Source organism: Brienomyrus brachyistius, chromosome 9, assembly GCF_023856365.1.
Source record: "Brienomyrus brachyistius isolate T26 chromosome 9, BBRACH_0.4, whole genome shotgun sequence".
Lineage (NCBI taxonomy): Eukaryota > Metazoa > Chordata > Actinopteri > Osteoglossiformes > Mormyridae > Brienomyrus > Brienomyrus brachyistius.
In genome coordinates, this window is record NC_064541.1 from 11,755,839 (window position 1) to 11,783,157 (window position 27,319).

The following is a 27,319-nucleotide window of genomic DNA, read 5'->3' on the forward strand; positions in this document are numbered from 1 at the left end:
AGCTAATATACTGAGGAACTTTGCCGATAGCCGCTAACTTTAGAAATAAATCTAATTTATTGACAGTGGTAGCCATGTTGCTGTTTCGAACCATTTAATATACTTACTGCTGTGTTAGAAGATTAAGACTCAATGTTTAACATGCAGTTTAAATCCCAGGTTTGCACTTTGGTGCAGTTCGTAAGTAAATCACTTTTCTTCGAGGTGGTCCTTCAGGCGTATTCTCAAGTCCCTACATATGGTAGTGGTGGAAATATGAGCATTCTTGTCGTTGAGTGGTGTCTCTATGTAGCTGGCGCGATTGGATTGTATCCTGGCTGCGCGGTATGCAAAAATAATCAACGGAAGCATAAAGTTACCAGGCTAAGTGTGCTAAATGTGACCTTCCTGGCCAGAAGGAATGAGGGAGCTCCACTAACAGCGAGACGTGGCTGTGGGCCGTTTGGCTTTCTCATTAGAGACGGTATCGCTGCATGCAGCTGTTTCTGTACCAGCATAGGACAGAAAGCAGCTCTGTGCAGCCACGGGTCACTCGGGGCGGGGGCGACTGTAGCTAGCTTCCTTTTTTATCACATAAGGCTTCTTCTATGCATCCATACATCTTGTATAACAGCTTATCCAGTACAAGGCTACAGTGAGCCTAAAGAGCCCAACCCGGGAAGTCTGAGGCACATGGCAGGAGACACCCTGGGTGGGATGCCAGTTTAGCACAGGGCCAGGCAGCATTTAGAAATGCCATTCTCTGTACGTGTCTTTGGGGTGACTGGACAAAACACAAGCAGAACACGCAAACCTCACACACAGCAGAGACGGCAACCGAATCCTCTGCGCTAGAGGTTTGAGGCAGTGACGCTACTCCCTGAACCGCTGTATCCCCCATAGGATGGCTTCAGTACGCCATAAACGAATGACGTTTCACAACCAGATGGCTTACTTACCTTTTGGTCCTCCCTCACTCTTTGGGGCTGCCGGCCCGGCTGAGCCCTGGACTATGTTGTCCTCTCCTTCCTCTTGTGCTTCCTTGGACTGAAACAGGCAGAGATAACTGGGATTTACTGCGAGTGTCTGGCCGCTTTTCCTCATCCCGCCCCCCCCCCCCCCACCCTTGTAAAACCGCGCTCTTGTGTTTCACTCAGCCCCTGACCTCGTCCTGAGGAAAACCATCAATTTCTCCGACTGTACCGTCTGCCTGGACAAGAGGAACGCCAGCGGGAAGATTGAATTCTACCAGGACCCGCTGCTCTACAAGTGCTCCTTCAGGACGCGCCTGCATTTCACCTACGACAACATCAACGCCAAGATCCCTTCTGTCATTAAAGTGAGAGCCCAGACGGCCCCCTCCCACCCCTCCCTCCTGAAGCTGGCAGCTGGACATGATGGCAGCGATTAATGCTTGTTATTGTGCTGTTTTTATGTTTTTGATGTTGTCGTCTGATGGGGTTTTATTAGGCCTTAATTCCTTGAGTGATGAACTGAAATGAAGGGCTCCTTATAGCTGGGAGACTGGATACACGCGATGCGTTTTCTGCGGAACATGTTGTGGTTTCACTATCTCGAGTCGGTGTTTTGCTGTTTTGTTTTATTAATGAGGCATTTCTAATGGGCTCTGCTGATAACAGATCCAGACGATGGTGGAGAGTCTGAAGCTGTCCATCACCGATCAGCAGCTGCCCATGTTCATCCGCGTCATGGAATTGGGCATCGCCCTCTACTATGGGGAGCTCGGAGGGCAGAGGGACCGTGAGACGGACGAGGCGGGCAGCCACAGCCGGGAGGCCGGCCTCAACGTTCCCGGTCAGTGGTGCTATGAACGGCACCATGGCAGCCATGGTTATAGGCCTCGGCCTGTACAATGTTTGTAATTCGATTTCAGAGACAATACACAAGAAGCCACTTCTGACGCGGCCTGCCTGCTCACCCAGCCTTAATGTCTGTCACGGGGTTTGACTCGTAAAACCGTCTCGGCAGGTGGGTGCTGGGCTGTGGCGTGCGTGTGCACATGCGCGTACGCGAGGCCCGCGTGTGTCTCCTGCCTGGAGTGAGTGTGTGTAACTGGATAGGGTGAGCTGTCTTCAAATGTGATCCCCTCCATCTGCGGGGGCAGGACTTTGAGGGGTGGGGGGGTCGATCACATCTCCCTCCTCTCACCGCCAAGGAAGGGGGAGACACCTGGAGACTAAGCAGAGGCAAGATTATCCTGTGAAATGTAGAAACGACAAGTCTGAGTCCCCCCCCCCCCCCCCAATCCTCCTCACGGTTCACAGCAGTGGAGATGAGACGGGGGTCGCCTGTGTGGTGGAATAAATTTATAGCTAAGAGACAGAGTGCTAGCTGGCAGGCAGTCTTCATGCCCCCCACCCCCCATGCCAGATGTAAGGCTCTGTGTCAGTGTATGGATATGCAGAGGATGAATGTTAAAACATACTGGGGGGGGGGGGGGGCACGGCATATTGAAGTCCATCATGTATATATATACTTTTTCGTTTCCTGCGGGAAGGCAGTAAAGTGGGCCTTTGGTGATACAAAGCTCGGTAAATAATCGTAATATTTCCATGTGTGTAGAATCAAATAATATGTTCTCATTTCCAGCTGTTCAGGCTGAATGGGTGCAGTGGAGGGGTTTTGTGGTGGGGAGTGTAGCACGCCTGTTTTCCCTGCTTCCTGCCTGTTCTCTGATAGTTGACACCGCAGTAACACATGGCCTTGCGAGGTCGGCCGCCTTCCTCTGGAGATGTGCTGCATTAATTGGCTGTGACTTAATTGCACAAGGCCGTCCTGAGAATGTTTCAAAATGGAATATTAACTTGTCATGCGTGCTGCCCCCCCCCCCATGTTAAAACATCATAAAAAGTTAAACAGATCTGTGTGAAGGCACACGCGTGCAAGCCTGTCCTGTGTCCGTATGCACGACACTCTCTGGCAGTCGGCACATGCACGTCAGGTTCCGCATCACCACACCAGATCCGTGTGTGACTCTGCCAGCACCTCTGCCTTTCTGCTTAGCAGTTAGAAATCTGTGACTGATACACTTTAATGAACCCACCAGGCACTTAAAAAAATAGGTGAAAGAATGGAAAGAATTGGGGAGAAAAGTGGAGTGTAAGGAATGAGTAAGGCTGCCCTGGACGGATACCGGCACCGTGTTTGCTTAGTAAGAGAGAAGGTTTCTTCCAGCCCCGGTGCTGTGTCGGGTTTGAGTGGTCTTCAGGCTAGCATCTGAAGGTCACTGCTTATCAGCAGCTAAAAATCCTTGTGGAGTGTCAGTGGAATTTACACAAGGTCATATGTGATGGTCTCAGAACTGATTTCCGGTTAATATTTGAGGGTAGGGCTGCAAGGTTTCTGATTTTGGTGGAGAGAGTGAGCAGGATCTGGGATTGTTTGCCTAGTGTTTACCTAAATTGCCAGGGTCACTACTGCCGTTATTAGCTGCAGAAATGTCAGATTACCTGAGAAACCGGGAGTAGAAATGAAACCCGATTCTGAACAGCTGATTGTGAGGTTTAGGAATTAAAAAGGTATTAAAACTGATCATGTTCTGCAGGTCTGGAATATTCTTCATGTTTGTGTTCTGTGCTTTTTGGTGGCAAGATGTGCGTATGTGTTTTTGTTACTGGTAGGAGGTGTCTGTGTGTCTGTGCCTGAGGCCAGGCTGGTCGCTTCTTTTGCTGAGGTTTTCGTCAGGAGTGTCTGTCGTATTATTAACATGGGAGGACCTCTGCTGGTTCAGCTGGGCACTGTCCTTCCCCAGTAAGGTAGGAAAGGTAGAACCGGAAAGGTGAGAGGACAGGAAGTCATGGAAGTTCTAGGGGACTGAGGGGCTGTGACGCCCCTGTTGAATGCCCTGGTAATTCAGCAGGGGGTGATGCGAAGGATTGGACATGGAATTTCACAGTGGGGCCGCCTGTTCGTTCCTGCTGCTTGAGGAGATGGTGCCTGTAGGGATTCAAAACCCCCACAGAGTCCTTTTAATCGCTTCCCTTTCAATCACTGAGGCATGTTTTAAACACTTCGGGATGAGCACATGACATACCAGGCAGGGCCTAGTGTGAAAGGGATCAATTTGTAGAACAGACACCTGGAAGGCTTTTGTTTGGGTCGGGAACAGAGCCAGCAAACCGGGCTTTTCCCAACTGCCATTTCGGAAAGTGAAAGATTTAATTAAAAAGCATGTCGTGGCTATGCAGCTCCCGCCCGGGGGATTCCTGGGCTGTGACCTCACGGCTGATACTGTTTTCTCTGGGAGACGCGCGAGCCTGTGTGGAATGGGATTACACATTCTTACTGACTGACATCAGCTTGGCCTCCGCAGGCGCGCATGCCGGCCTGGGACATGATGGGGTGGGCTTTTACAGTTCACAGGTCGAGGCACTGCACTGTATGCAACTGCCCCCCTGCCACATATTTGTGTAATTTCAATGTGGTGCTATGCCCCCCCCCATAATAAGGGACGGACTGTGTCTAACTGACCCAGGCAGCTGTTTAGGTCGGGATGCGGTAACTGCGGGCAACTGGCTGTCAGTACCGGAACCGTGGGCCGGGATTTGGGGGAGTGGCAGGGGTACTTTGTCAGAGTGGCCTGTAGGTGGTGTGCTCCGCTGACCGCATTAGGGTGACAGGCAGCCAAAGTCACAGCTCTCCTAGATTATTTACATGCACAGTCAACAGCTGAAGCCTCCCCCGCTTCCCCCCCACCATCCAGTATTTACTTCACTGAGCTTGCAATAATGGCTTGATGAATGGGGCTGTTTGGTGTATGTTTATGGTACTTACAGTGAGCATGGAAAGCTAATGGCTAAGAGTAATTACTCCCCGAGCTGCGGCACTCGCTAAATCTTTAAAGGAGATCTGGAACATAAAAGGAGCTGTTTACAGGCCGCTGGGTTTTAAATGGAGCCATCAGCTGTCAGGACTGACAGTTGCTGTCTCTGCCGTCACCCGCAGGCACAGAGTTTGAGGGGGACGCCCAGGGCTCGCCGAGCCTATACTCGGGCATGGAGGCAGTTGGGGAGGAGGCCGAACAGGGCTGGGTGTCCTGGGCTTGGTCCTTTGTCCCGGCCATTGTCAGCGAGGATGAGGAGGAGGAAGACATCGAGGACGAGGGTGGCGGGCATGGCTACTACCAGGAGGCTGGGGAGGGCGGCCGGTCCGGCAGCCCCCTGCAGCAGGCCCCCCGCACCCCTGTGGTGTCCATCGGCTTCTACTGCACCAAAGCCAGCGTCACGTTCAAGGTGAGGTCAGAAACATGCACCCCTCCCCACCCAGAAGAGGCAGGTTAGAATTACTACCCAATCATTGCCACTTAGTGTCGTTTAATGTGCTTTTATTAATCGTCTAATTAACATAAGGTAAATGTTTGCCTTTAATATGTTAATATGCCTGGCCTCATATGAGGTGTCGACTCGTGCGATGAGTTGTCGTGGTCTTGAAGCCTCTCTGCTCACATGAATGTTTTAAACATCACAAAGTGGACTGAGGACTGAGGAAACTGACAAGTGCAACTGTCCTGCATACATGCGTGGAATATCGATTTGCTAAAAATCTCCCCCCCCCACCCCTGATTTTGGAATTGGCACAGGGGAGGTAGGATCACTCCAAGCACAGCCCCTCTTTTCCTAATAATGTTTGAAGTTGTTCTTGTGGTGTTTGAATTCTTTTAATCAATTAATTGCCTTGCTGTGGCAGTGATTGCAGGCAGCTGAGCACTCGCCCCCCCTCCTTTTACTGGGGTTCGTCTTGCTGAAGAATTTATTTTGTGGATTTTCACTTTGAACGGTCTACATGCGAACCAGCCCCGGACACAACGGTTAAATGAGAGACAAAGGAATTTCATTTAAAAAAAAAAACTAAATGGAAGATTAGCTTCCGATTAACGGAACAGCAGATGAGTTTTTTTTTTTTTTTACCAGTTTTTTTTAATGCTGAGTTTAGATGGCCCTCATACGTAAAGGGGACAACATGTTAACCTTTCATTTTATGCTGCAGCTGCATCTGAAGGTTCTCCTGTGTCCATTCTGATAACTTTTTTAAATTTTTAACTAAAGTTGCTTACATGCTTACATCATGGTGAATTCCATATCGATTTTTTTTTTCCCTTTCATTTTAAACTGCCCACATGTGCAGCATTTGTGTTTTAGTCAAAACGATTGGAGTTGAGCTGGCAGTGGTAGCCCCAGTACCCGTAATGTGTTGTTTTAGGAAGGCGTACCGTCAGGGGGCCTAGACATCAAAGTGACGGAGGCCATTTTGGCTCTGGATAAAGCATCAGGCGCAGTCAGTATCTGATGGAGGCCCAATCCCGTGCCGTGGCCGCGGTGAAAGCGATTGCTCCACAAAGAGCAGGAGGCTGGTGGTGGTGGAGGGTGGGGCGGTGGGGGGTTCACTCTGTTTTCTGTGCTGGATCGAGCTGTGACAGACCTTTCGTTGGGATAATGAGACACAGCTGTCGTCCCCACCCCGGCACCTGCTTCCTCTGTTCCTCTGTGAAGGGGCCGGCTGGTGGGCCTTGATTAAACAGTCACCTTGGCGAGTGCCCATGGGTCCCCCTTGCTGTCCCCCATGTAAATGATCGCCATGCCTTTCTCTTGGCAGATGGTTCTAGTGCCCAGTACCCAGTCAGTCAGTTCAGTATTTTCTGCATCACTCACTCACTCGACCTTATTTTGTTCGCTTCTATAGCTTCTTGGCCCTGATCTCAGCTCACAGAACAGAGGAATGGTTCAGTCCAAAAAAACAGGCCCTTAGTACCGAAGCCGGTTTTTAACATGAATTCTGATGTTCCTCGATGAACATGCGAATAACAATGATGTCACTTGTGAACCCATGTGTCCCCTTCTGTGTCCTGTCTCTGACTAGCTGACCGAGACCCAGGCAGAGAGCAGCTACTACAGCCCCCAAAAGGTCAAGTCCAGGGAGGTGCTCTGCTTGGAAGAGGAAGGCATCACCATTGAGGTAAGAGCGCCATGCGTATCCCAGAGAGAGATCCGCTCTGGCTGCTTTCATCATCCGCGTTTGGGGAAACGCTCTCTCAGATTGGGTTTCCTGTCTTACTAGGAATGTTTGTGGGACTCTGCTCCTTTACAGGCTGATCTGGCGGCACTGCTTACTTTCTTAGTCCAGCAGACACACGGATGTTTTTATAGCATCTGAACTGGAATCCCCACGGTCCTCAAAGTTTCTTCACAGATGTGAAAATCCATAAAGATTTCCTGTCAATTTCTTAATTAATGCTCTCGCTGGTGGTGACTCCCATCAAAGTCCAAAATCGAGAAGGCCACATATGTGAGAGCGGGGGGGGGGGGGGGGCTCAGAGTCTTTAATTATGGCGTGGTGAAACACACTTTCACGTAATCGCTGTCTGGTTACGCACATTGAGGGCTTCGGAGGAGAGATGCCGCCCCGCACGGTGAGGGCAGCCTCAGGTCCGCATTTGGGCCAAGCGTCGACAGTTTTAATTAACATGGCTAATAAAATATGTCACCGGCACCGCAGCCTAGACCGCTGTTTTTCTTTTAATGTCGTCAAAACTGGTTATGGAAGAATTTGTGACCTGTGACTGGGGAAGGGTGGAGATCCAACACTTTGGCTGGACATCAAGCAAATCGATATAGGAGGGGGGGGCTCGTCCTCGGTCTGTAAATCTGTCCTCTGTTCCTCCCCTTTTAATTGCATCAGGTGCTAATGATGGGGGAGCCCTTTTTCAACTGTCAGATTGGTTTCGTGGGCTGCCGGGCGCTCTGCATGAAGGCAATCATGGGAGTGAAGGACTTCGAGGACAACATGAACCGACGTGATGAGGTGAGACAGGCTCTATTTGGCTCTTCCTATAGGCATCTACTTCTCCTCAGCGCCTTTGCGTCATAACTGTTCCTGTGCGTATGAAGGCGGGGTTTACCGCCGTCAGTCTGTCTGTAGGTAACTAATCCTCTAGGGCTTTTGCTTTTCTTACTCTTCACATGGAGGATGTGTCTGTTGTTTTACTTTTGTATAATTTTTTAAGTTCTACTCAGGCTTATCTTCCTAAAGATACAGGGCTTGTTTATGTTTTAGTATTTGCCTGGTGACTCTTTCATCGAACATGTTTTTATTTTGTGTGTTTGGTAGCCATGTTTCCCGAAACGGGGTGGGGAGCACTGGAGATCAGTGTTAAAAATGCCTTGTCTCCACTTCCTTGTTAGGATGCTGTCTTCTTCAGCTGCGGCCAGCCCCTCAGCGTCAAGGGGAACACCTACCTGACCAACTCGCTGTTTGACTACCGCAGCCCCGAGAACAACGGCGTCCGCGCTGAGTTCATCCTTGATGCCGCCCAGCACAAGGTCAGACCGTCTGACACATTCCTCAGAAAGTTCACCAATTGAAAACAAAGGAGCCACTTTCATATTTGCTGAGTACGCTGTAAATAGAGCGAGGTGTTTATTCTCATCTGCGGAAGGCCCAGGGAGGTTTGTTCTTGGGCTTTTGGGCGTGCCGTTGTGTCCCAGGACTCCTGTGCTCCGTACACAGACCCTTTACTCCATGGTCTTTGGGGACCCACCACTTGTGTCAATTCCATTTGCTGCTCGTTTCCTGAACCTCAGTAGGCGCTCTGTGGTGTTTGCAGAGTGGTTTGGTCTCTACAGTGACACCACAAGTGCAGTTGGGCCATGTGGAGGGAGTGTGTCGTCACTCTATTGTTTACTATGCTGTGCTTTTGGCCCACTGGACCTTTGACAGGGCTTGTGGCAAAACTTGCAGGATATGTCCCCATTTATGCACCCTGGTCACCTCCCTACCCTCCTCCACACCATCTGTCTGGGCAGTCGACAATTGAGGGGCTTTTTTTGAGGGGGAGGTGAGTTGCTTTGTTTGGCCTGCAGTTGAAGCAGCAGTACCTACCTGAAGAAGTATGACCGCAGATAACCCCTGTTCCCCATGGAGATTAACTCCCTGCAGCGATTGGGAGTGCAAACATGGAGGCCTCCCCCCCCGCTGGCCCGGCCCCTGATGGCCTTTGTTTCCCCGACAGGAGACCTACACGGAGGCGGCTGGCATGCAGCGCTTCTCTGCCTTCTACATGGACTACCTCTATACAGCGGAGAGCGATGGCAGCTCAGGTATTGTTGTGTGTTTGCCTCTCCACCCTCCCCCACCCCACGTTTGTTTGCACTGCAGCCACCTGGTCCTTGACCCCCTGTGCCTGTCCCCGCTGTTACCCCTCTTGTACCCAGAGGCACACTGTCAGTTCGGTTGAGTGTTCACTTGCTCTGACACATACCTGCTTGCCTTTGTCTTTCACATGGGTGATGTGTAAATCCGCCCATACCTGAGGATCCTGAGAAAGTGAATATTTCTCTTGACTGATCACATGGATTCCTCTCTCTAGAAGTCCTGAATCTTTGGGGATTTTTCTCTGCCTGGTTCTTGCATGTTTTCAGACGGATTTAGGTGGATTCTCTTCTCACTGCTTAACTAATTTTTTGCCCTCTAGTTAAAAATTAACATAAGAATTTTTTTCCCTGTGAAAAAATTATTTTGGTTATTGAAGTAACGCTAGTATCAATTGACCACTGATTCATGAGGCAGTTTGCTGGGCATTTAAGGACTATTACAGGATTCAAATATAAAAAAATGCTTGCTTAAATCATACTTCATAAAACAGGTTTGTGAGAGTGCTTGCTTGTAATGCTTAATTTTTTTAGCAAATCAAAAACATGTTGATTTGAACCTCATTGAAGTGGAAAAACGAAAAGCTCCGGCCTTGTGATGCCGAGGGGGTCAGGCGGACCTGGGCTTTAGTGATGATGACACTTCCTTGGCTTGTCTGCAGTTTCTGAGTTTCTCTACATTCTTGCTAACCATTTTGATATCTTTCGCTAATGCTGCATTTGTCTTTCAGTCCTTAAAAAGAAAACCAAAGCAAATTTGCTCTGGGGTGATTAAAAGAGACACAGTCCTCATCTCTCTCTTTGTGTCTCTCTCTTTCTCTGTGTCTCTCACTGTCTCTCTCTCTCTGTCTCTCCCTCTCTATATTTAATGCTCTGTCTCTCTTTCTGCCTCAGACTCTCTCTCTTTCTGTCTCCCTCTGTTTCACACTCTCTCTCTATTTCTCTGTCTCGTTCTTTGTGTCTCTCTCCTTCTCTCTGTTTCACGCTCCGTCTCTCTCTCTGTCTAACGCTCCCCTGCTCGGTAGCCTCAATGAAAAGTTTGTGAGGTGCCCTGCTCTTGTTGCTGCCATAGCATGTGACGGAGTCTCCCCCTTCGGGCTCCTGGCGGCCTCCTCACTCGTTCTGACTCCCCTCCCATTGCCTTCAGATAGGCATCTAAATAAAAACAATACAGATATTGTCCCTTTCAGCTGTCAGGCTAATTTTTGACGCTCAGATAAAGCGGCGGCTTCCTGCCCTTACAGGAGCAGCGAGTTCCATGTCTCGATAGAAATGCCTCCTGGTCAGTATTAACCTCCGTGCCGGAGGCTCCGGTGTCGTCCAAACAAATTAGCTGCCATTGCCGCAGGGCTAACGCAAACTTGAGGCAAACGTAATCCGACCTTGCCGATTTGCACTTGGCGCTGACTTCACGTCAAAATAATGTGCGGTGAGAGGTGGAGATACTTCTAATTCTTTAAATCCCAGCTAATTTGGATCCTCCGCTCCATCATCTGGCGTTGCCGTTGCCCATGTGTTTAATATTAGAACTAATCCATCTGGGTGGATGGCGGCGAGAATGTGTGCAGGAAGTGTCATTGCCCCCCCCTGCCCTTTTAATCTCGAGAAATCAAACAGGAATTCGAAAACCCCTCACAGCAAAAGCGGATTTCGAGCCTGACTCTCTGTGCTTTGGAATGTATGTAATGGAAATAAGGGAAGCTTTTACTATTCCCCCCCCCGCCCCCCCCGCCCCGTTTAAATTTGTCCAGTTTTATTATGGCGAGCAGCAGGTTTTAAAGCGTTCTCTGTTTCAGCGGCTCTGCATTAAGGCGCAGCTGCATGAGTCAGGTGAGGCCCAGCCAGCCTCTGGGGTCATTCATCAGCCCCCGATACTGCCCTCCCTGCTCTGCGGTTCAGTCATAAACCCACAGACGGCTCTGGAGGTGACGGAGTCGCACTGTCTTAAATCAGGCGACCTGTTATGTGCCTGACGTTGGGTGGGGGGGATTTACCTGTTAAAGGCATGCCCAGATCCCTTGGTGGCTGGCTTGGTAAAATTGTGCGCTGCTGCTTTTGTTATGGATGTGAGTTATAAGCAGCAAAGGGTTCACGGCTCTGACTTCGTCTGACCCCAAAACTGATAGGTCACTGCAGACCCCAGTGATCTGGAAGCCTGGGAGAATGCCGAGCCGGCTTGTTAGTTGTTCGGCTCGGTAACTGTGATCTCTGCCGGCTCGGTTCAACGTGCACCTTGCCTCCATGTGCCCCAGACCACGTGGGTCAGCCAGACTGCCACTCTGCTGTGGGGAAGGAGGCTGTCAGGCCGGCCCAAGAGACCTCTGAGAAGCGGTTGGTCGTCGGCCCACTGGACATCCATCTCCACAGCAGCGCCGTCCACCGTGTCCTCAAGATGGTGGCGTGTGCCCTGGACCACGAATACGAGCCTTACTGCAGGCCTCAGTCAGGTTAGACCCAACAAACACCCAGTCCCCTCCATCGCCGCCTATTCTGTGTTTAAACGAGTTCAGATATAATGCTACGTTCTGCCCCGCCTGCTCAAAGTAGTTGGGGCTGGCTGTCACATGCTGTCACTGTGTCAAGGAGACTGTATTGGGATCGACTAATTCCTGTACAGTAATGTGCTAATATGGAGCCCAGGACACGTCACGTTTGTTGTCTGTGTTGACCTGTTTATCTGAGGAGAGTTAATTATTTTGCAAATAGTGGGAATAGTGAACATTATTAAGGCAGCAAAAAAATAAAATAATAACAATTAGAATAAAAGAGAATTTGGCCAGTTTCTCTGTGGCTCGATCCTCAGGTGATCTTCGGCTGGGTTGGCCTGCTCGTAGGTCAGCTTTGCAGCTGGGATTTTCACAAAGCTGTGCATGTGGAATTTCTGCAGGAAGAATTTTGCGGGCCATAACATCCGTTGCTTTCCATTATTTCCGCATCTGCGATAAATACAGTAATTAGAGACCAGTAAAGGCCTGCGTCTGTTTCTGGTGGCGCGTGTGCATGAAGGTGAATAAGCGAAAAGATTGGTGGGAAATTCATTCAGGATGGGGATGTTTCTGGTACTGTGGAGTGCCTGTGGGCGTTGTGGGCGGCGGCTGCGGTGGGCGCGGGGAGCCCCGCTGATGAAGAAACCGAGGCCTTTACATCACGGCCGTTCCCAGCTTCTTTGGTCACCAGCCCAAGGAGCTCAGGATGAACTGCTCTCCAAAAATATAAAATAACCCGTGTGTCCGACCACAGAGCCAGATTTCCTGTTGCAAAGGCCAGGTGACTTACAGCACTCTGGTAGAAGGAATTATGCATTTACAGTCTCTTTTTCTTTTTGTTTTGCTTTGTTTAATTTTTGGGACCAGTAGATGGCAAGTTTGCATATTTAGCAGCCAGTATGAATAAAGTTCATGGCCTGGATGGAATCTGATGATTGGTAGCTTTTCAAAACATTGTTTTAGGGTGTAACAGCCAATGGTTTTGATAGATGGCCCCTCCTACTTTCAATAGATGTCGGTGAGGACAGTCGAACCGCTCCTGGACCCCAGGAGCTGGCTGCCCTGGAAGAGTTCATCCCCACACGCCTCACCTGTGTCACCTTAATCAAGGTGTCTGTCACAGTCCCCATGGCTGAGTTCAATCTTCTAGACCACCTGCTTCCCACCATCTTGGAGCGAAAGGTCAGTACTGTCTCGCTACCTACAGGCCTTGTGGTCCATGAAGGGCAAAATCAGACATGGCTATCTGTAGCAGTATTTGGGAAACGCTGATCTATAGTAAGGTGCTCAGAGATGTTCGACTCTTCTATGTCCTCCCTGACGTCGTGGACTATAGAGGCGTAATGACATATCAACTGCTGTCTTCCCTAGCATTAGCAGTCTAGTTATACTAACCAGTCAGTAGGTTTGGACCATATGGAATTAAACCCTGGAGTGTCATGATCAACATCAGCATTTGGGAGATCAGTGATCCCTGTGCTCCTCCAGCCGTGGTTGAGATGACCCAACAGGTGGTGAGGTGCCCGTATCTTTCCCCCCACAGGGCCCCTGCGCTCCCCCCAGTGTGCCTGCGTACCAGCCCGTGCGCCCGCTGCCCGCTTTGCGCCTCCAGGTGGACAAAGTGAATGTGGAGCACTCTGTACCCATGTACGCCTCGCAGCTGGTCGGCGCCGTCAGCAGCCTGAGCCAGCCGTCAGACAGCTTGCTGCATCACTGCTACGCCCACTGCTACCTGAAGGTGGGGCCCCCACACGCACATCTAGACACACCCACGTGTCACATTTATATGATACTTTTTGCATATTTTATTTCTGTGTATGTAAATAATACTTGCAAACATACTGTCAAGACTTTGTGTTTCTGTGTATACCTTCATATATATTTGTGTATAATCATGCATAATTTTACCATGGGCCCATGGGCAGCACAGCCTCTCGCCTCCCGGGTTGCAGCTCTAGATCTGGTTTGTGGATTTCCCATACTCTCTTGTGAGTGATGCACACATAGCTTTGGATAAATCTTTTAGTGGCAGGAGACAGTCCCATAAGAGCAACTGGTCCCAAGTGTGACTCACCCTCTGTATGCAGGATCTCATTTGCTCCCATGTCAAAAGAGACGGAAATCGCTTGGAAAAACCAAGTGCTGATTTTTCCAGAGGTATTTTTGTCTCTCACTGTTCATGAAGGCAGGTCATTTACAGTCCCGCTATGCAAGGCTGCTTCCTCTCAAGCGCAGTTTACGTATTGCAGATGCTTTCACCGCTCTGTGCACGTCCCCCTTCATGTCTCAAACGGGTTCCTCCAAGATCAGCTCTGGGACTGTAATCGTAGGGTCCCTCCTTGACCCAATGGACCGGAAACCTGTGCTTGCCCCAAGTCCCGGCCAAGGTTTAGCCCAGAGGCAAGATGGCTGCCCCGGAGCCGGCCTTCTCCCTTCGATGATGGTAATCCTCTGCCATGGCTGCCTCGGTGATGGAGCATCAGGCTGTGTTTTCCTAAGGTTGGGATGTTTGCCAGGCACGCTGACAGCGCTTATCAGCAGGTCACTTTGGGGTCAGTGGTCAGCCCTTGGGGTGCCCCCCCCCCCCGCCAGTTGCTGCAGGACTTCCCCTCCCGCCTCAGTTACTGGAACAGAAAGGTCACACGGCACCCTGACCTGACGTGCCTTTTTCCTCAAACTCAAGGTGACAGTTGTCGTTTCTTGGTGCTGGCATTTGTTTTACCACAGATCAAACTGTAAGATGCTGAACTGCTTTGCCTGATGTTCAGCAGCATGTTCTGTAAAGTCACAGAACGCTGCTTGCCAATCCTCTTGCTCTGAGTAGTGAGTGCGTCCCTCCCCCACCCCCACCCTCACCCTTACCCTTCCATGCCTGCGGTGGTTGCAGGCCCCCCGGCCGCCCTGTCTGGGTGACCTGTGAGCAGGAGCTGACTTCATGTTCCTCCTCTTTCTCCTCCAGGTGTTTGGCTTCCAGGTTGGGCTCACATCCATGGACAGAGATGGCTGCTTCCTGCCTCTGACTCCTATCATCCCCTCCTTCAGCACCGCTCTGTATGGCAAGCTGCTCCGCCTGCCCGCTCTCTGGTCAGTGTCCTGGTGCGGCGCCCCCCATTCGAAAATGCAGTTTTCAGTCTTCAGCACTGTGGCTTTGCACTTTTCCATTCACAGCGCTGAAGTGTTATGTCAGGTTTTGTTTTTGCCTTTACCTTGCTACCTACCCAGGATGTGAAGATTCTGACAACAGCGCTGTTCCAAAGCACTCCTCTGTGATCATCCTCTGTTCAGTAGCATTGATGGAGCTGACTGGGAATGATGTCACAATGGTGTTTGTAATAGCAAGCATTGTGCTGGGTGGGGGCACATTTGTTCTTGGAGTCGGAGCCAGGGGCATGGGGGGTGGGGAGAACTGCTGTTTCTCAAAGAGTTTCCAAGATCCTGGGGGGTGTAAAACATTGGGCTCCCCCCTGCGCCACCCAAGACAAGACAAGGTGATTCATACACAGTGTCTGGTGAAGCGCTGCTAATGTCAGAGCTGCTGGGGGGGTAAACAAAAACAGCCGTGCGGGGGCCTTGGAGAGGGGGAAAGTGCCCCTCTGCCCGGATTTGGGACCTTCAGGCAACATCTGGGAGCTCTCGGCGGCCCCCCCCTCCAGTGAGCATGTGTGTACAGACACATGGACACACGCACTCCTGTACACCCACAAACACAAATATCCACTCTCATGCTGATACACACACACACACACACACACACACACACACACACACATTCTCAGGCCTCAAACACACTGATACACACACACACACACACTCTCAGGCCTGCAAACACACTGATACACACACACACACACACACACACACACACACACACATGCCTAGTTCACGTATTCATATCTTTATTCATTTTTATGGGTATACTGTAACTCTAATCCCAGCTATGACAACCTTCACCTCTCGCCAGCCTAAACTGTATGTAGTCAAAGTACAACACTTTTGTGTTTTTTTTATTGTAGTCAGATTTTTATAAAAACAAGATTATCTTTGTCAGGATAAAAAAAAAATATTCCCACAAGGTAAAAAGTTACTTAAAACATCACTCACTGACATGGGCGCGTGTGCACACACCATCGAATGTGCACGCACTCACATTCGCACTCTCACTCATTCACGCACAACCTCTCACAATTGACATCAAAAAACAAATGTCTCTGTCTGCATTTGCTCGGCTGAGGGGCTGAGCATGGCAGAGCGTCGGGGCAGTTTGCGATTGCTGTCAGCTCCGCCTCCCCTATCATTACGCTGGTTATTGCCTGCTCTGCTTTTGGTCTCTTGCCTGTGGCATATTACGACGTCAGATCTGTGTCGTGCCCCCCCCCCCCCCACTTCTTTGACAGCTGCTGTGTTTCTCATCTCAAACACAATTGAGAGCAGTGCCGGCCCTATTGTTGTTCTTTCAGGGCTGGGCAGCGAGTTTAATAAATCTGACAGGCCCAACGAGGCCACTTTGACGTCAGAAAAATGCATTTCATATGTCTTCCATAGCTTTGGTCTGCAGCGCTCACACAGCCTTTAGCCGCTCGAGCTTGGCGAGGGGAGTCTGCTCTGCCTGGCCTCTCCTGGGGTCATGCTGTTTTTACCTGCCCTGCTTGCTTTCCTCATCCCATTTTCAATTTCGAATACCGCTCCCCCCCCAAAGCTTCTAAGACTGGCTTCCGATATTTTGACAGGCCCTCGACGCACTTCTTTTTAAACGCCGTTTCTTTTCAAGTTAACCTTGTGCTCCCCTCTGCCTGCCCCCCTGCCAAGATAATAATGAGCTCCTGTTGTTTTAAAAGGTTACAAGGCACGAACTCCTTCATTCACTGGCCCCACCCCCTCTTGGGCGAACCTGACTGTGGCTGAGCAGAGCCGTTTTCGATTTCCATTCCTGCTTTTTCACCTCCTTTTTCCTATAAGCGCTGAATTCTCTCCAGAGGCTATTAATGGGAGCTGACACTTTATTTGGAGGGGGGTGGGTGGGGGGATGGCGATGAACCGGTCGGGCAGACTCACCGCCGGTCCCGTCTGTGCCCTGAAAGCGAGGTCTGACAGAGGTGACAGGCACTGCTCTGCATAAACAGAAACACCAGCAGGTGGTGTTTCATTTCATTTATTTATGTTTGTTTTGGGAGCCTCTCAGAAGGTGATGTAAGTTTCTCAAAGATGTCATGTTCTTTTGGCCTTAGTGCCCCGCTCGCCGGGTTAAAATTAGCAAGGTGCAGAGGGGAGGCCAGCCCGTGCCAGAAAACCACCTCAGAATGGGTTTGTTAATGTTAGCATGGAGCTCTTGGTGAACAGAAAGAGGGTGATGTCACACACACACACACACACACACCTCTGCACTAAAATTGAGCTGTTGGCTGGGGTCGTGTCATATTGGGGACTTAAAAGCTTGTGTGTGACATCCTCTGTCCTCAAGGTGAGGAGTTTGAGTGGGTGTGGTGGGCAGTGGGAGATGGCGCCTCACCATGCCAGAAGGTCACATGACATGCCAGTCATGCCCCCCCCCCCCCCCCCACTCCCCATTATAGCACCTTTGCTAAAAGGACGTTGCTGAACGCATTTGATTGTTCAAAAAGCAAGCCCCCACCTCCCCTCGATTTCTGGGAGGCCCAGATCATGTGCAGAACATTTCTGGTACCCTGGTTGGGGGTGGCGGGGGGGGGGGGGTGCTGAAGCACTCATTAAAATCAAAGCGATGGGAGTCGGGTCTTGGCCCTCCCAGTGTGTCAGGGCCATTTACCGTACGGTGCTGAACAAAGGGGGGGACGTTAAGCAGTGTGTGGCTCCCCATGAGGATGAGAAAGCGAGATGCTGGGCCCCCACTCCGGTAGCCTTTCACTACTGTGTAAACATAGGCTCCTGCTAATAAGGGGCCCGGTTTGACGCGGAGGCAGCAAGCGCTCCACGGCGGGCAGCGCTCCACTCCCCTCCTCCATCCCCAATTAACCGCCAAGCACGCAGCAGAGAAAAAGAGGCAGCACCCCGTTAAATTAACTTTTGCTCGCAGTGAATTAGGGCACAGCTGAAAGGCATCAGAGCTCTACTGGGGTTTAATGGGAGTCAGCGAACGGACGGCCGGCCCGCCAGCTTCTCGGGGAGTTCGCTGGGAGCCCGACCCAGTCTGCCTGTTAAACTTCTTATCCCACTTAGAACGAATCCTCGTAAAATATGTGTATAATAATAACTTAAAGGAAAGTTGAAGAAAAGTGCCACCTGCCTTGATTGTGGCCCTTGTGTTTTTTTTCTTTTCGGGCACCTGACAGGCACACGTGCCGCCCCGCCTGGCCGCCCAGCCAACCGCAGGACCCACCGCGGGAAAGTTGCCACGGCGGCCTGTAATTTAGCACCATTGCCTGTTTTTTTCTCTCTTTTTTTTTTAACGGCCTGGTTTTATTGGCCACAAGGGTGGGTGAGTTTGTTTCTGAAAGCGACTGTATTTACACGGCTTGGTGCTGCAGGTGCGCCGGACTGTGCCGATGTAAACCGGCGTGTTTGCTTAGCAGTATGAAATATGCCCGTATAAATATTCACAATTTCTCGAGCGCGTGGTCTCCGTGAAATGCCAATCCATCACCGTGTATTTATAGATGTGAAAATAAATGACTGAAGTAAATTGTGCTGGGGAGAACACATTTTTTATTTTTATTTATTTTTTATGGATGGATGGAAAAATCCTCAGAGGAAATTAAGGGTACGGCAGCCAGAACCTATGTCGTTATACTTCTGAGGTAAGATGACAAGATGTTTTCAGAATGTTTGAAGTTGGGTGATGCATTCCATCAGCCCTGCACCATCTGCCTCCAGCGGAACTGCTTTATGTACGTCGCCTGAGCCAAGATCACATGATGCGGTGCTCCTCTCGCGGGGGGAGCCTGCTTTCTGCTCTGGGCTTGTCAGCCCGATTGGTTTTCGTTCAGGAGGTTCGAGGTACTGACACCGGCAGGTTAGCAATGAGCTGCGTCTGTCTGCTGTTTCCTCTTATAAATGCGGCCATTAATAAAATGCGGCACCTTTCCTGGAGAATGACTGAGTGTCATTTGGGCACCGTTGAGTTTCCTTGGAGCGGTATAGGTTCCCCAGGTGTTATATTAGACTTTGGGTCTTTTGAGCACTTTGGGTAGGGGAACCCCAGCCGGCCGGCTTCACGTCGATTTCTCACGGGTGGCGGATATTTGCATGGAGAGCACCACCCCCAAACCCCCTCCCCCCCAGGTGACTCAGCCCCTTTAGCGGCTGTGTTTCTCAGGGTGTCTGCTTCAGCTACAGTTTCCAAGAGTGCCGCTTACCAGAGTGACAGGAGGGGGGAAGAATGTAATGAAACCATAAAGCTGCCGTCACGACCTTGGTACGTGCTGCTGTAGGGGGGCGTCAGGCCCTGCCCTGTTGCCAATATGATAAGCGGTGGCTGCCCAGACATTAAACGATGAGCTGTCCGCCGCTGTGGTGAGTTTGGGCAGCCGCGGCGCGACGGAGGGCTGCAGATAGTGAGGGCGCTTTGTCACAGGGTCCTCTTCCCGTAGGCCACGTCGCTGGAATGCCGGGAAAGCCAGCTGAACGAGGTGCCTTTTGGGAAGGAAGTGAGGGGAGAGAAAGCAGGGAGCGTGTCCGAGATATTGCAGGGAGCCACGATGCCAGCATTCTCATGCCGTGTCTTCACACATGCGGAACCCGGCACGGAACCCCCGCCCCACAGCTGTCCGCAGCTTATCGATTAAGTTGTTTTTGCGCCGTGATCCTCGTGAAAATTAACCCCTCTCCTAGGGTCTCATGCAGGTGCTGGCGAGCATAGGCCTGGGAGGGGGGGGGGGGGCGGGGGGGTTGGTTTTTTACTGATCGCGTAATTCTCATCCCCGGTCCTGCCCCTGCTCTCAGAACTTGCTGCTTCTGGTCAAAGTGGTGTTTTGTTTTCGGGTTATGATCCCAAAGTAGGTCACCTCCCATGACAAATGTGTTTGGGCCAACCCTGTGTCTTGCGGGTTCTTCCGTTGTTCGTCCTCCCATCCTTCTCCATTTTATTTGCAGAAAGCACACCAACTTGGGACAAGCGCGCTGTTAAATACCAAAGATGTGTACAGGAGAGGAGAAACCTGCAGTATCTGACCTGTTATACACTATATCTTCCTAATCTTAGTAGCAGTAATGAGCTGAGTACTGGTCATAGCCTCTTAAAGCCCCCCCCCCCCAAATCTCCTCAGCTACCATTCCAGTTAGAATGGATGGGGTGGGGGGCGATTATCAGCGGCTGGTTCCTCGCCCTGTAATCTGCAGCGGGGGCTGATAGTGACGTCTTGATGAAGTGGCATGCTTTTAAATGACTAATTAGGGAGTGAGTGCTGAAGGTATGAATGATTTGTAAAGCCTTTGTGTTTGGCGGCTCGGTCAGCGCCGACCTGGTTATCTATTAATCTGTGGCATTAGTTTAATATGTCAGGGGTTACAGATTGGGTTTACCTGAGCGTGTGCTTTGTAAACAGCCACTGATAAGGGATGAAAATGAAAAGGGAAACTGTGAAAGCATTTTTTTATTTGCAGAAAAAAACCTCAGTTTGTCTGGGAATAATACACTTTGGCTGCAGTTGAGTTGCAAAACAACCCCCCCCACCCCAATTTAGTGAGTGGGTGCTTGTTTGTAAAATGGCTGATGTCCCTGATGCTTCGCTGGGGGGGGGCAGAGACGCAGGGACTCTGTGGGTCCCACCTGTGCGGAGGTGATGCCTGTCACCACGGGTAAGCACTCCACATGGGTGCACCTGGGCTCTGGTGCCGCTCCAGCACCTTGCGCCTCTGGGCCCCCCGCCAGGGCCACCGTCCTCTGCTTAACTCAGGGCTGTCCCTGTTATTTTGGAAAAAATGAGGGAATCGTTTTTTTACTGTACAGGATATGAGTAATAACAAAAATGAACATTCTGGAAACAGCCAGCAGGCTCCAAACTCACATTGAGGGACTCTATGTAAACCATTAGAGGTACAGCTGCTGCTTTCGATGGCCTTACAATCACCACAAGGCGTTGAAGGACAAGGGACTGGCCAGCCTCCCCCACCCCTCCGCGGCTGGTGCTTGTGAGATCTGCCCGCCATGCTGGTGTTTGCAAAAGCACCTACTGTCAAGCACAGTTGCTGGTGTGTGCACGCTTTCTGATGCTGTGGATTTAAGCATATAAACAGAAAAACAACCAAAATCTTACTGTTGGACCCAATCGTGCTGGCCAGCGCATCTCCCCAAACCTCACAGCACTGCAGCGCACTTCCAGGCCCCCATAAAGGAGTAAAATTTTTCTTCACAGGGGTACAAACCAGTGACCTGCCAAGTCCCAAGTTTGAACTGGAGTCCTTTCAAGTTTCAGTTTTATTCGTTAATCGTTTGTTGATTTCATTTATTTAAATGAGTCTTTTGCCCTGCTGGTTATGTGGAATTACTTTCCCAGAGATGATCATGACCAACTTGCCCATCTCCTTCTCTCAGACTCCACAGATGTTCCCAGTGCACTGGCTTTTTGCAGCAGTAACTGCTTCTTGCCCAATTATCCTGTGGTTTCAGGGACTTTATAAAAACTGAAGGAAAAAAAGAAAGGAAAAGACGTGACCGTAGGTAGAAGAGCCTCTCCTGCCACCTGCCGATGCCAGACCGGCCCTGCCGGGTTCCCTCACCCGCCACCATGGCCTGAAAGTTAGCACCTTGCCTCAAACGGGTAGCCACTGGCACAGGCCCCTGTGTAGCTAAAACTAGGGGCCCAAAAATCGAGGCACCTGGTCATTAAGGCCTCGCCCCAATGGGTACAAGTTGTATGAAAAACACACACACAAAAATTCAGCGTAGAGGCAGTGCCATGAATTAGTTTTCTTTCCTTGATTTATGAACGGTTTATCCTCCTCCTGACTGAGACAGGGGGCAGGACGCGAGGTATAATCTTCGAATGAATACTTTCCTGCAGGCCGTGCATTGAAGTGGCCGCCACAGCAATGGATGCGGGACCTGCCGCCTCGGACCGCGTGCCACGGTGCCGCCTGTTATTCCGATCATGACTCACCACCGACCCGGCGCTCCACTCTGTCCCCCGCTTGCCTCGGGGTGGGGGGCCAGGAGCTCTGTGTGCCAGCCACGCACAGGCAGTGAGCGCTCCACCGGGACACTCTGGGAAAGAGACCTGCGTAATTTAAAACTTTAAAAATACTCCTGTTTCGGTAACCGAGTCACCAAAATTTTTCAGTTCCTAACCGAGTGCTGACTCTCTGGCCCTGGTGGCTTGGTCTTCTGTGGGCTTAATATAGCTCGGCGAGTCTGTGCTTTGTACTTATGGAGACTAGTGTGAATTAGCTACGGTCTGCTTTAATTGACGCAGAAGCTCAATGCAGCGGCACTGAAAACTTAGCGGTCAGTTGCTCATATTTCGGTCCCATGCAACGGCACGATTTCTGCCATGGTTTTGATTAGACCAAATTTCTCGTTGTTATTAGCGACTGTGTTGTGTGTAAATAATTTATACAGGTGCACAATTAAAATTTGAGACGGCCACATGGGCGGCGATGGCGCGCTCAAATGTTATAAACACTTGAAAAGTCACACAAACTTTCATCGCTTGCCAGTTCCTCTTGAAGTGGCTTTTGAAACACATTTGTTCTGCATGTGGAATGCTGCTGTTGTTGTCGGCCTTCGCTCTTTTCCTGCTCTCCTGTTTTTCTGAGGGGACAAATTGGACATGAAACATTGCTATAAGATGGTGGAATGTGTGTAGGAAAATATTTCGATTCAAACATTACCCACAATATTATGAGTAAGAGTGACAGTCCCTGTGTGCGTCGGACGTGATCAGAGCTCATCTTTGCTCCATTTTGTTTTCTGTTTTTCTACCTGAAATGGTGACTGGAGTTCTGAGCTCATCTTGATGAATGAAAGAATTATACAAAGGTGCCCGATATCCATGTCCGAGGCAACTCGGGTCATGTGGTCAGTGGTGTTTCTCGTGAGTAACGTGGTGGCACGGTCATTTGAAACTCCCTGGCTGACCCACCCGGGGCCTGAGAAGAAAGGCGTCTTTAAACGGTTACAGAACCCGGATTAACTGATGGAATTCCTTGGACTGGACTGAACCGGGCCGCTGTTAAACTAATCGTCTCGCTGGTGGTGACGAGTCGGCACTCTTGGAGAAATTAGCAGAGTTACTATTCTGGGGGTGCTGCCATGGCGATCGGTTATTAAACAAACACTCGATGTGTGGTGTCTGGCTCGCCGTGCTACAGTCACTGAGATCCTCAGAGGAGCGGACTGCATGGCCTTGCGCTTCGTGACGCATCGCGTCCTCACGGGCGTCCCTTTTTGTTATTCGATGATTTGTTTTTCTGCGGTGAGGGATTCTGGCGTGGCCTGGTGCAGCGTGGCATTCTCTGGTGATGCCTGGTATTTTGTTGGTGTTGTAGAGCTCAGGGTAGTTCATTTTGGATTCCTGTGCCTTTAGAAGTGCCTAGGGGAAACACTCTTTACCTGTGCCCTTCTTCGCTGGTCTCCCAGAGCAGCAGTCCTAGCTGCTGCAGCCTCACTCTAAGTCAGGGTTTCCCAATCCGATCCTTGGGCACTCAAAGAAGGCAAACAAAAATGTGGGCTGTCTGGCAGGGAGCTAGGAGGGTGCAAAAATGTGGACTGGCTGTAGGTTCCCGGGGACTGGATTGGAAAACACTGCTCTAAGTTTCTCTCTGGGTGGGAGCGGGTAACATCACGGGCAGCCATAAAACCAGAGGTCTGGGCCTGCGAGCCCATCTGGACTGCGCCAGGTGTCAAGGACTGGGGAAAGTGCCCCATGTCCTGCAATTAACTTTTAGTACAATTAGAATCAAATCAGCACGAAGTAAATCACCTTTCGGTTTTAAGACACCTAACAGCCGACATGCATTCTGCACACAATGTGGTGTGTTTCAGTGTGAAGCTCTTGTCATATTTGATGTTGCATTCTGAAGTTTTGTCTTTTTCTGTCGGTTTGCACATAAGTTTCATTGGCTGTATAGAGTCCATCCATCCATCCATTTTCCAAATCGCTTATCCTATTGGGTCGCGGGGGGTCCGGAGCCTATCCCGGAAGCAATGGGCACGAGGCAGGGAACAACCCAGGATGGGGGGCCAGCCCATCACAGGGCACACTCACACACCAGTCACTCACACGCATACCTATGGATAATTTAGCGACTCCAATTAGCCTCAGCATGTTTTTGGACTGTGGGGGGAAACCGGAGTACCCGGAGGAAACCCCACAACGACACGGGGAGAACATGCAAACTCCACACACATGTGACCCAGGCAGAGACTCGAACCCGGGTCCCAGAGGTGTGAGGCAACAGTGCTAACCACTGCACCACCATGCCGCCCCCTGTATAGAGTCATGTTTGTAATTTCTATTTTTTGCTGATGCCATTTGAGTAAAACCTGCCTGCAAAGAGCCCCCTTTCAGTATTGAAATTTGGCCCATTGCAGTAACTAGCATGTGTTCTGCTCACCAGTGGATGGCACCTGTCACTCCCCCTCCACCTCCAGTTGACTCCTCTTGCCTTCCCCTCTGTTTTTCCTCAGGACCAAGCGGTCTTGCGTTCCCATCACGGAGTGCATATTCGAGCTGCCCCACTTCAGCGTGCAGGCCACTCGGCCGCAGACTCTCCTGCTACAGGCCATCTGCCAGAGCTGGACGCACAGCCTGGGGAATGGACTCTCCCCCGGGGTCAGCGACGCCCTGCTGCACGAGGTCTACAAAGCACCAGGTAACTTCCCGTACTGGAAGCTGACCTCTTTCTGGCTGTTTACAGCTGCTCCGTCTCCTGGAGGAGGCCGCCAGTCTCTCCTTTTTTGTTTTGGGTGGTGTACAGGCAGCCCTCAGAAAAGAGAGGGTTGAAGGTCAAAGTGGTGTCAGTACCTGGGGCATTTCCGCTCGGACGTGCCATTCGCTGCTGCTGCCCCTGTGCCATTCCCGTTTCTCCTCTCCCTGTACCGCTCGGCCCCAAACCAGCCGGCCTCTCGCACCCGTGCCTCCAGGCAGCATACATCAGGGGTACTGGGCTCCCCATCTCCCAGGGTGCCATTGGCCGAACAATGAATCTGGACTCGTAAAAAGGCTACTTCTACTGAAAACGGTAGCGTTCTAGTGAGTCTAGCATCTGGCTGGCCCACCCCCTAGAGTGTCAGCGTTTTCCAGCTCATTATGGCCGCGCCAAGATACCTTCGGCTGCCCTGCCTCCGCCGCCAGACTGTTAAACGGGTCTCTTGTGGAGTGAAGTCAGGCCTTCCTATTGGCCTGCCCCCTCATGCCCTGAAATAGCGCAGAAAGGCAGCATTGAGAGACATTGGCACCATCTGGGCTGAATAAGGGCAGGTCAGGGAAAAGGTTTATGTAAATGTATATATACTCACACAATGGTGTTCTCTGGGCTGAACTCTAGGTGGGAAGAGGACGTCTCCCTGAGCCTGCTGTAGTTCTCCTTGGCCGGTTCACATGTGGTTTGAAGGCCTGCTCGGTCCACCTTGGTGAATAGTTTCGGTTTGTGTGGTTCCTGTGGTGTCTGTGGTCGCGTCCGTGCTGTGACGTCGCCGTGCCATCTGGCTGCTCTTTAGCTCTGCGAGGGAGGGGGGCCAGCATAAGCCTACGCGCTAAGTCCTGATGAAAGTTGACTTTATTTTACAGTCTTTAAAGCCATTGGTTAAATACGGGAATATGAAGTCGATGGCTGTTTCTGAGCCATTGTTAGAGCCAGTGTTAAAACCTTCCATTTTCAAATGTTACCGTTTCCACGGTTGGGGAAACCTAATGCTCTTGTTTCAGCCCCAGTAACGGAGTACAGAACCGCTTTGACCGCTCTGTGTTTAAAGTAAGCTTCAACCAGATTAAATTAATCTCGTAAACCGCGTTTAACGCTGCACTTGGGATTCGCAAGTGTGGAAATGCCGTTGCAGTCTTCCTGCTTCGGAAGTGCCGTGCTCAATAGAGGAAGGTGTTTCATATCTCTGTGTAGCTGACAATGCTCAGGTCCAGCGCTTGTCTGCTACAAAGGACCAGCTCGGACCTCTTCACCTTTACCTTACAAGGGAAAAACTTCCTCTGGGGGTGGGGGGTGGGGTGGAGAAAACAGGTTTTAATCTCAAGGTACTGACAGGCGTAAGGGTTCCTCAGAGCAATGGGGCCGAGGCCTGGGAGGCGTCACCGTGTGCTTTCATTCAGGGAGGGGTGATAAAAGCCCCCTGGAAGGGGCTGCTGGCGGTAGCTAGCTGGAGCCTAGCTGTTAGCACTCATAACCCTTGGCTCGTTTTCCAGCTGTGGTTTTATCAGAGGCTGGGATTTGAGTTAAGTGCAGCTCAACCTTGAACGTTTAAAGTCGCTCTGAGATTAAGGTCTTAAGATAATATAAACATATAATGCACTGATTTTCAGTTTTATTGAAACATAATTAAAAATATTCAGTTTCGTTAGAATGTCTTGTTAATTTTTGAAGCAGCATAAATAATGACTTTTACTTTACTTTAAAATAAAATAGCACATGCATGAATGATCTATAAACAGTGTCTGCCTTTGCTCCTCTGCTCATAACAGAATGGGAGCTGTTATCAACATATCTGTTCTGGTTGAATATTGGTTTTATGGTTTTTATATATTTATAAAACTCTTTTGAAATGACTGGTGGTGAGTAGTTTTAGTGTTCAGAGATGCTGAGTCTAGTACTGATGGTTGTTTTTCTTCCCTGATTGGCTCCAGTATTGGAGTGCTGCTGATTGGTTGCAGATTTTACTGCTTCTCTTGTGGATTGGCTCCAGAGTTTGCTCTTGCTGATTGGCTACTGTGGTTTTTAATCTTGCCCAGTGCTTTCAGCATTGGCTGCTACTCACTGGTTATCCTGCCATATTCTGTGGCGTTATTCATCTGCCAGGTGTCCAGTTCCCAGAACACCCTTCCCCTCACACGTGGGATTGATTGAAGAGGACCTCAATAGTCCCTGAATATATTTGCTTACGTTTAGCTAATTTTATGATGATTTGAACATTAATTTGAGTATTTTCATGCAGTAAATGGATGTTATATGACTTCTGACAGTAAGTTCTTTTTTATATGTTCACAGTACTGTCTCTGGTGCAGTGTTTTTGAGCACTTTGGTAAAAGAATCATTTGCTTTTTCACTTGCTCATTTAGTTTGGGGTAGTAACTTGGGGTTAGTCATGGAGTACTTGGTCATCTTTAGCACTAGAGGGCTCGGGTTCTCTGTGGGTGCAGAGCGGGATGTTCTTACAGGGACATTTTTGCCTGTCGCGCTGCCTCAGCCGGCGTTAGCCTCCAGCAGCGCTGTGGCACGGGAGGGCCGGCTGGGCCGGGTAACCACAGGCGTCCAGCAGCCGCGTCCTCGTTTCCCTCTCCAGGTCCGCGTGGTTGGCATGGGGGCCACACACGGCCTGCACACTGCCTCCTCCCCAGTTAACCGTCAACCTCAGGCCCTGAGGTCAATGACCTCCCGCAGGCAGAGCCAGAGCTGGCTGCTGTGGCCCCGAGTCCACACTGAACCAGACGGGCGGAACTGGCAGCGCAACTGGGAACTGGAGTCGAGCTCCAGTTAAGTTCTGTTAACATTCAGTGAGCTGGCTCCTTTTTGATTTAATTTGTGTCTCTGATAATAGCTTTATTGCTCGAA

The 27,319-nt window shown here is 50.5% G+C and overlaps 1 protein-coding gene across 1 annotated transcript in view; it reads left to right on the top strand.

The window, feature by feature from the left end:
- LOC125749095 (intermembrane lipid transfer protein VPS13B-like) overlaps positions 1-27,319 on the top strand; it is a 209,711-nt gene that overhangs the window by 25,622 nt on the left and 156,770 nt on the right. The window contains 12 exon segments of the mRNA XM_049025986.1: positions 1,137-1,318; positions 1,620-1,794; positions 4,945-5,231; positions 6,856-6,951; positions 7,675-7,797; positions 8,178-8,315; positions 9,005-9,092; positions 11,396-11,590; positions 12,642-12,811; positions 13,173-13,367; positions 14,589-14,713; positions 24,228-24,412. Of these exon segments, the coding sequence (XP_048881943.1) occupies positions 1,137-1,318; positions 1,620-1,794; positions 4,945-5,231; positions 6,856-6,951; positions 7,675-7,797; positions 8,178-8,315; positions 9,005-9,092; positions 11,396-11,590; positions 12,642-12,811; positions 13,173-13,367; positions 14,589-14,713; positions 24,228-24,412 (1,959 nt within the window).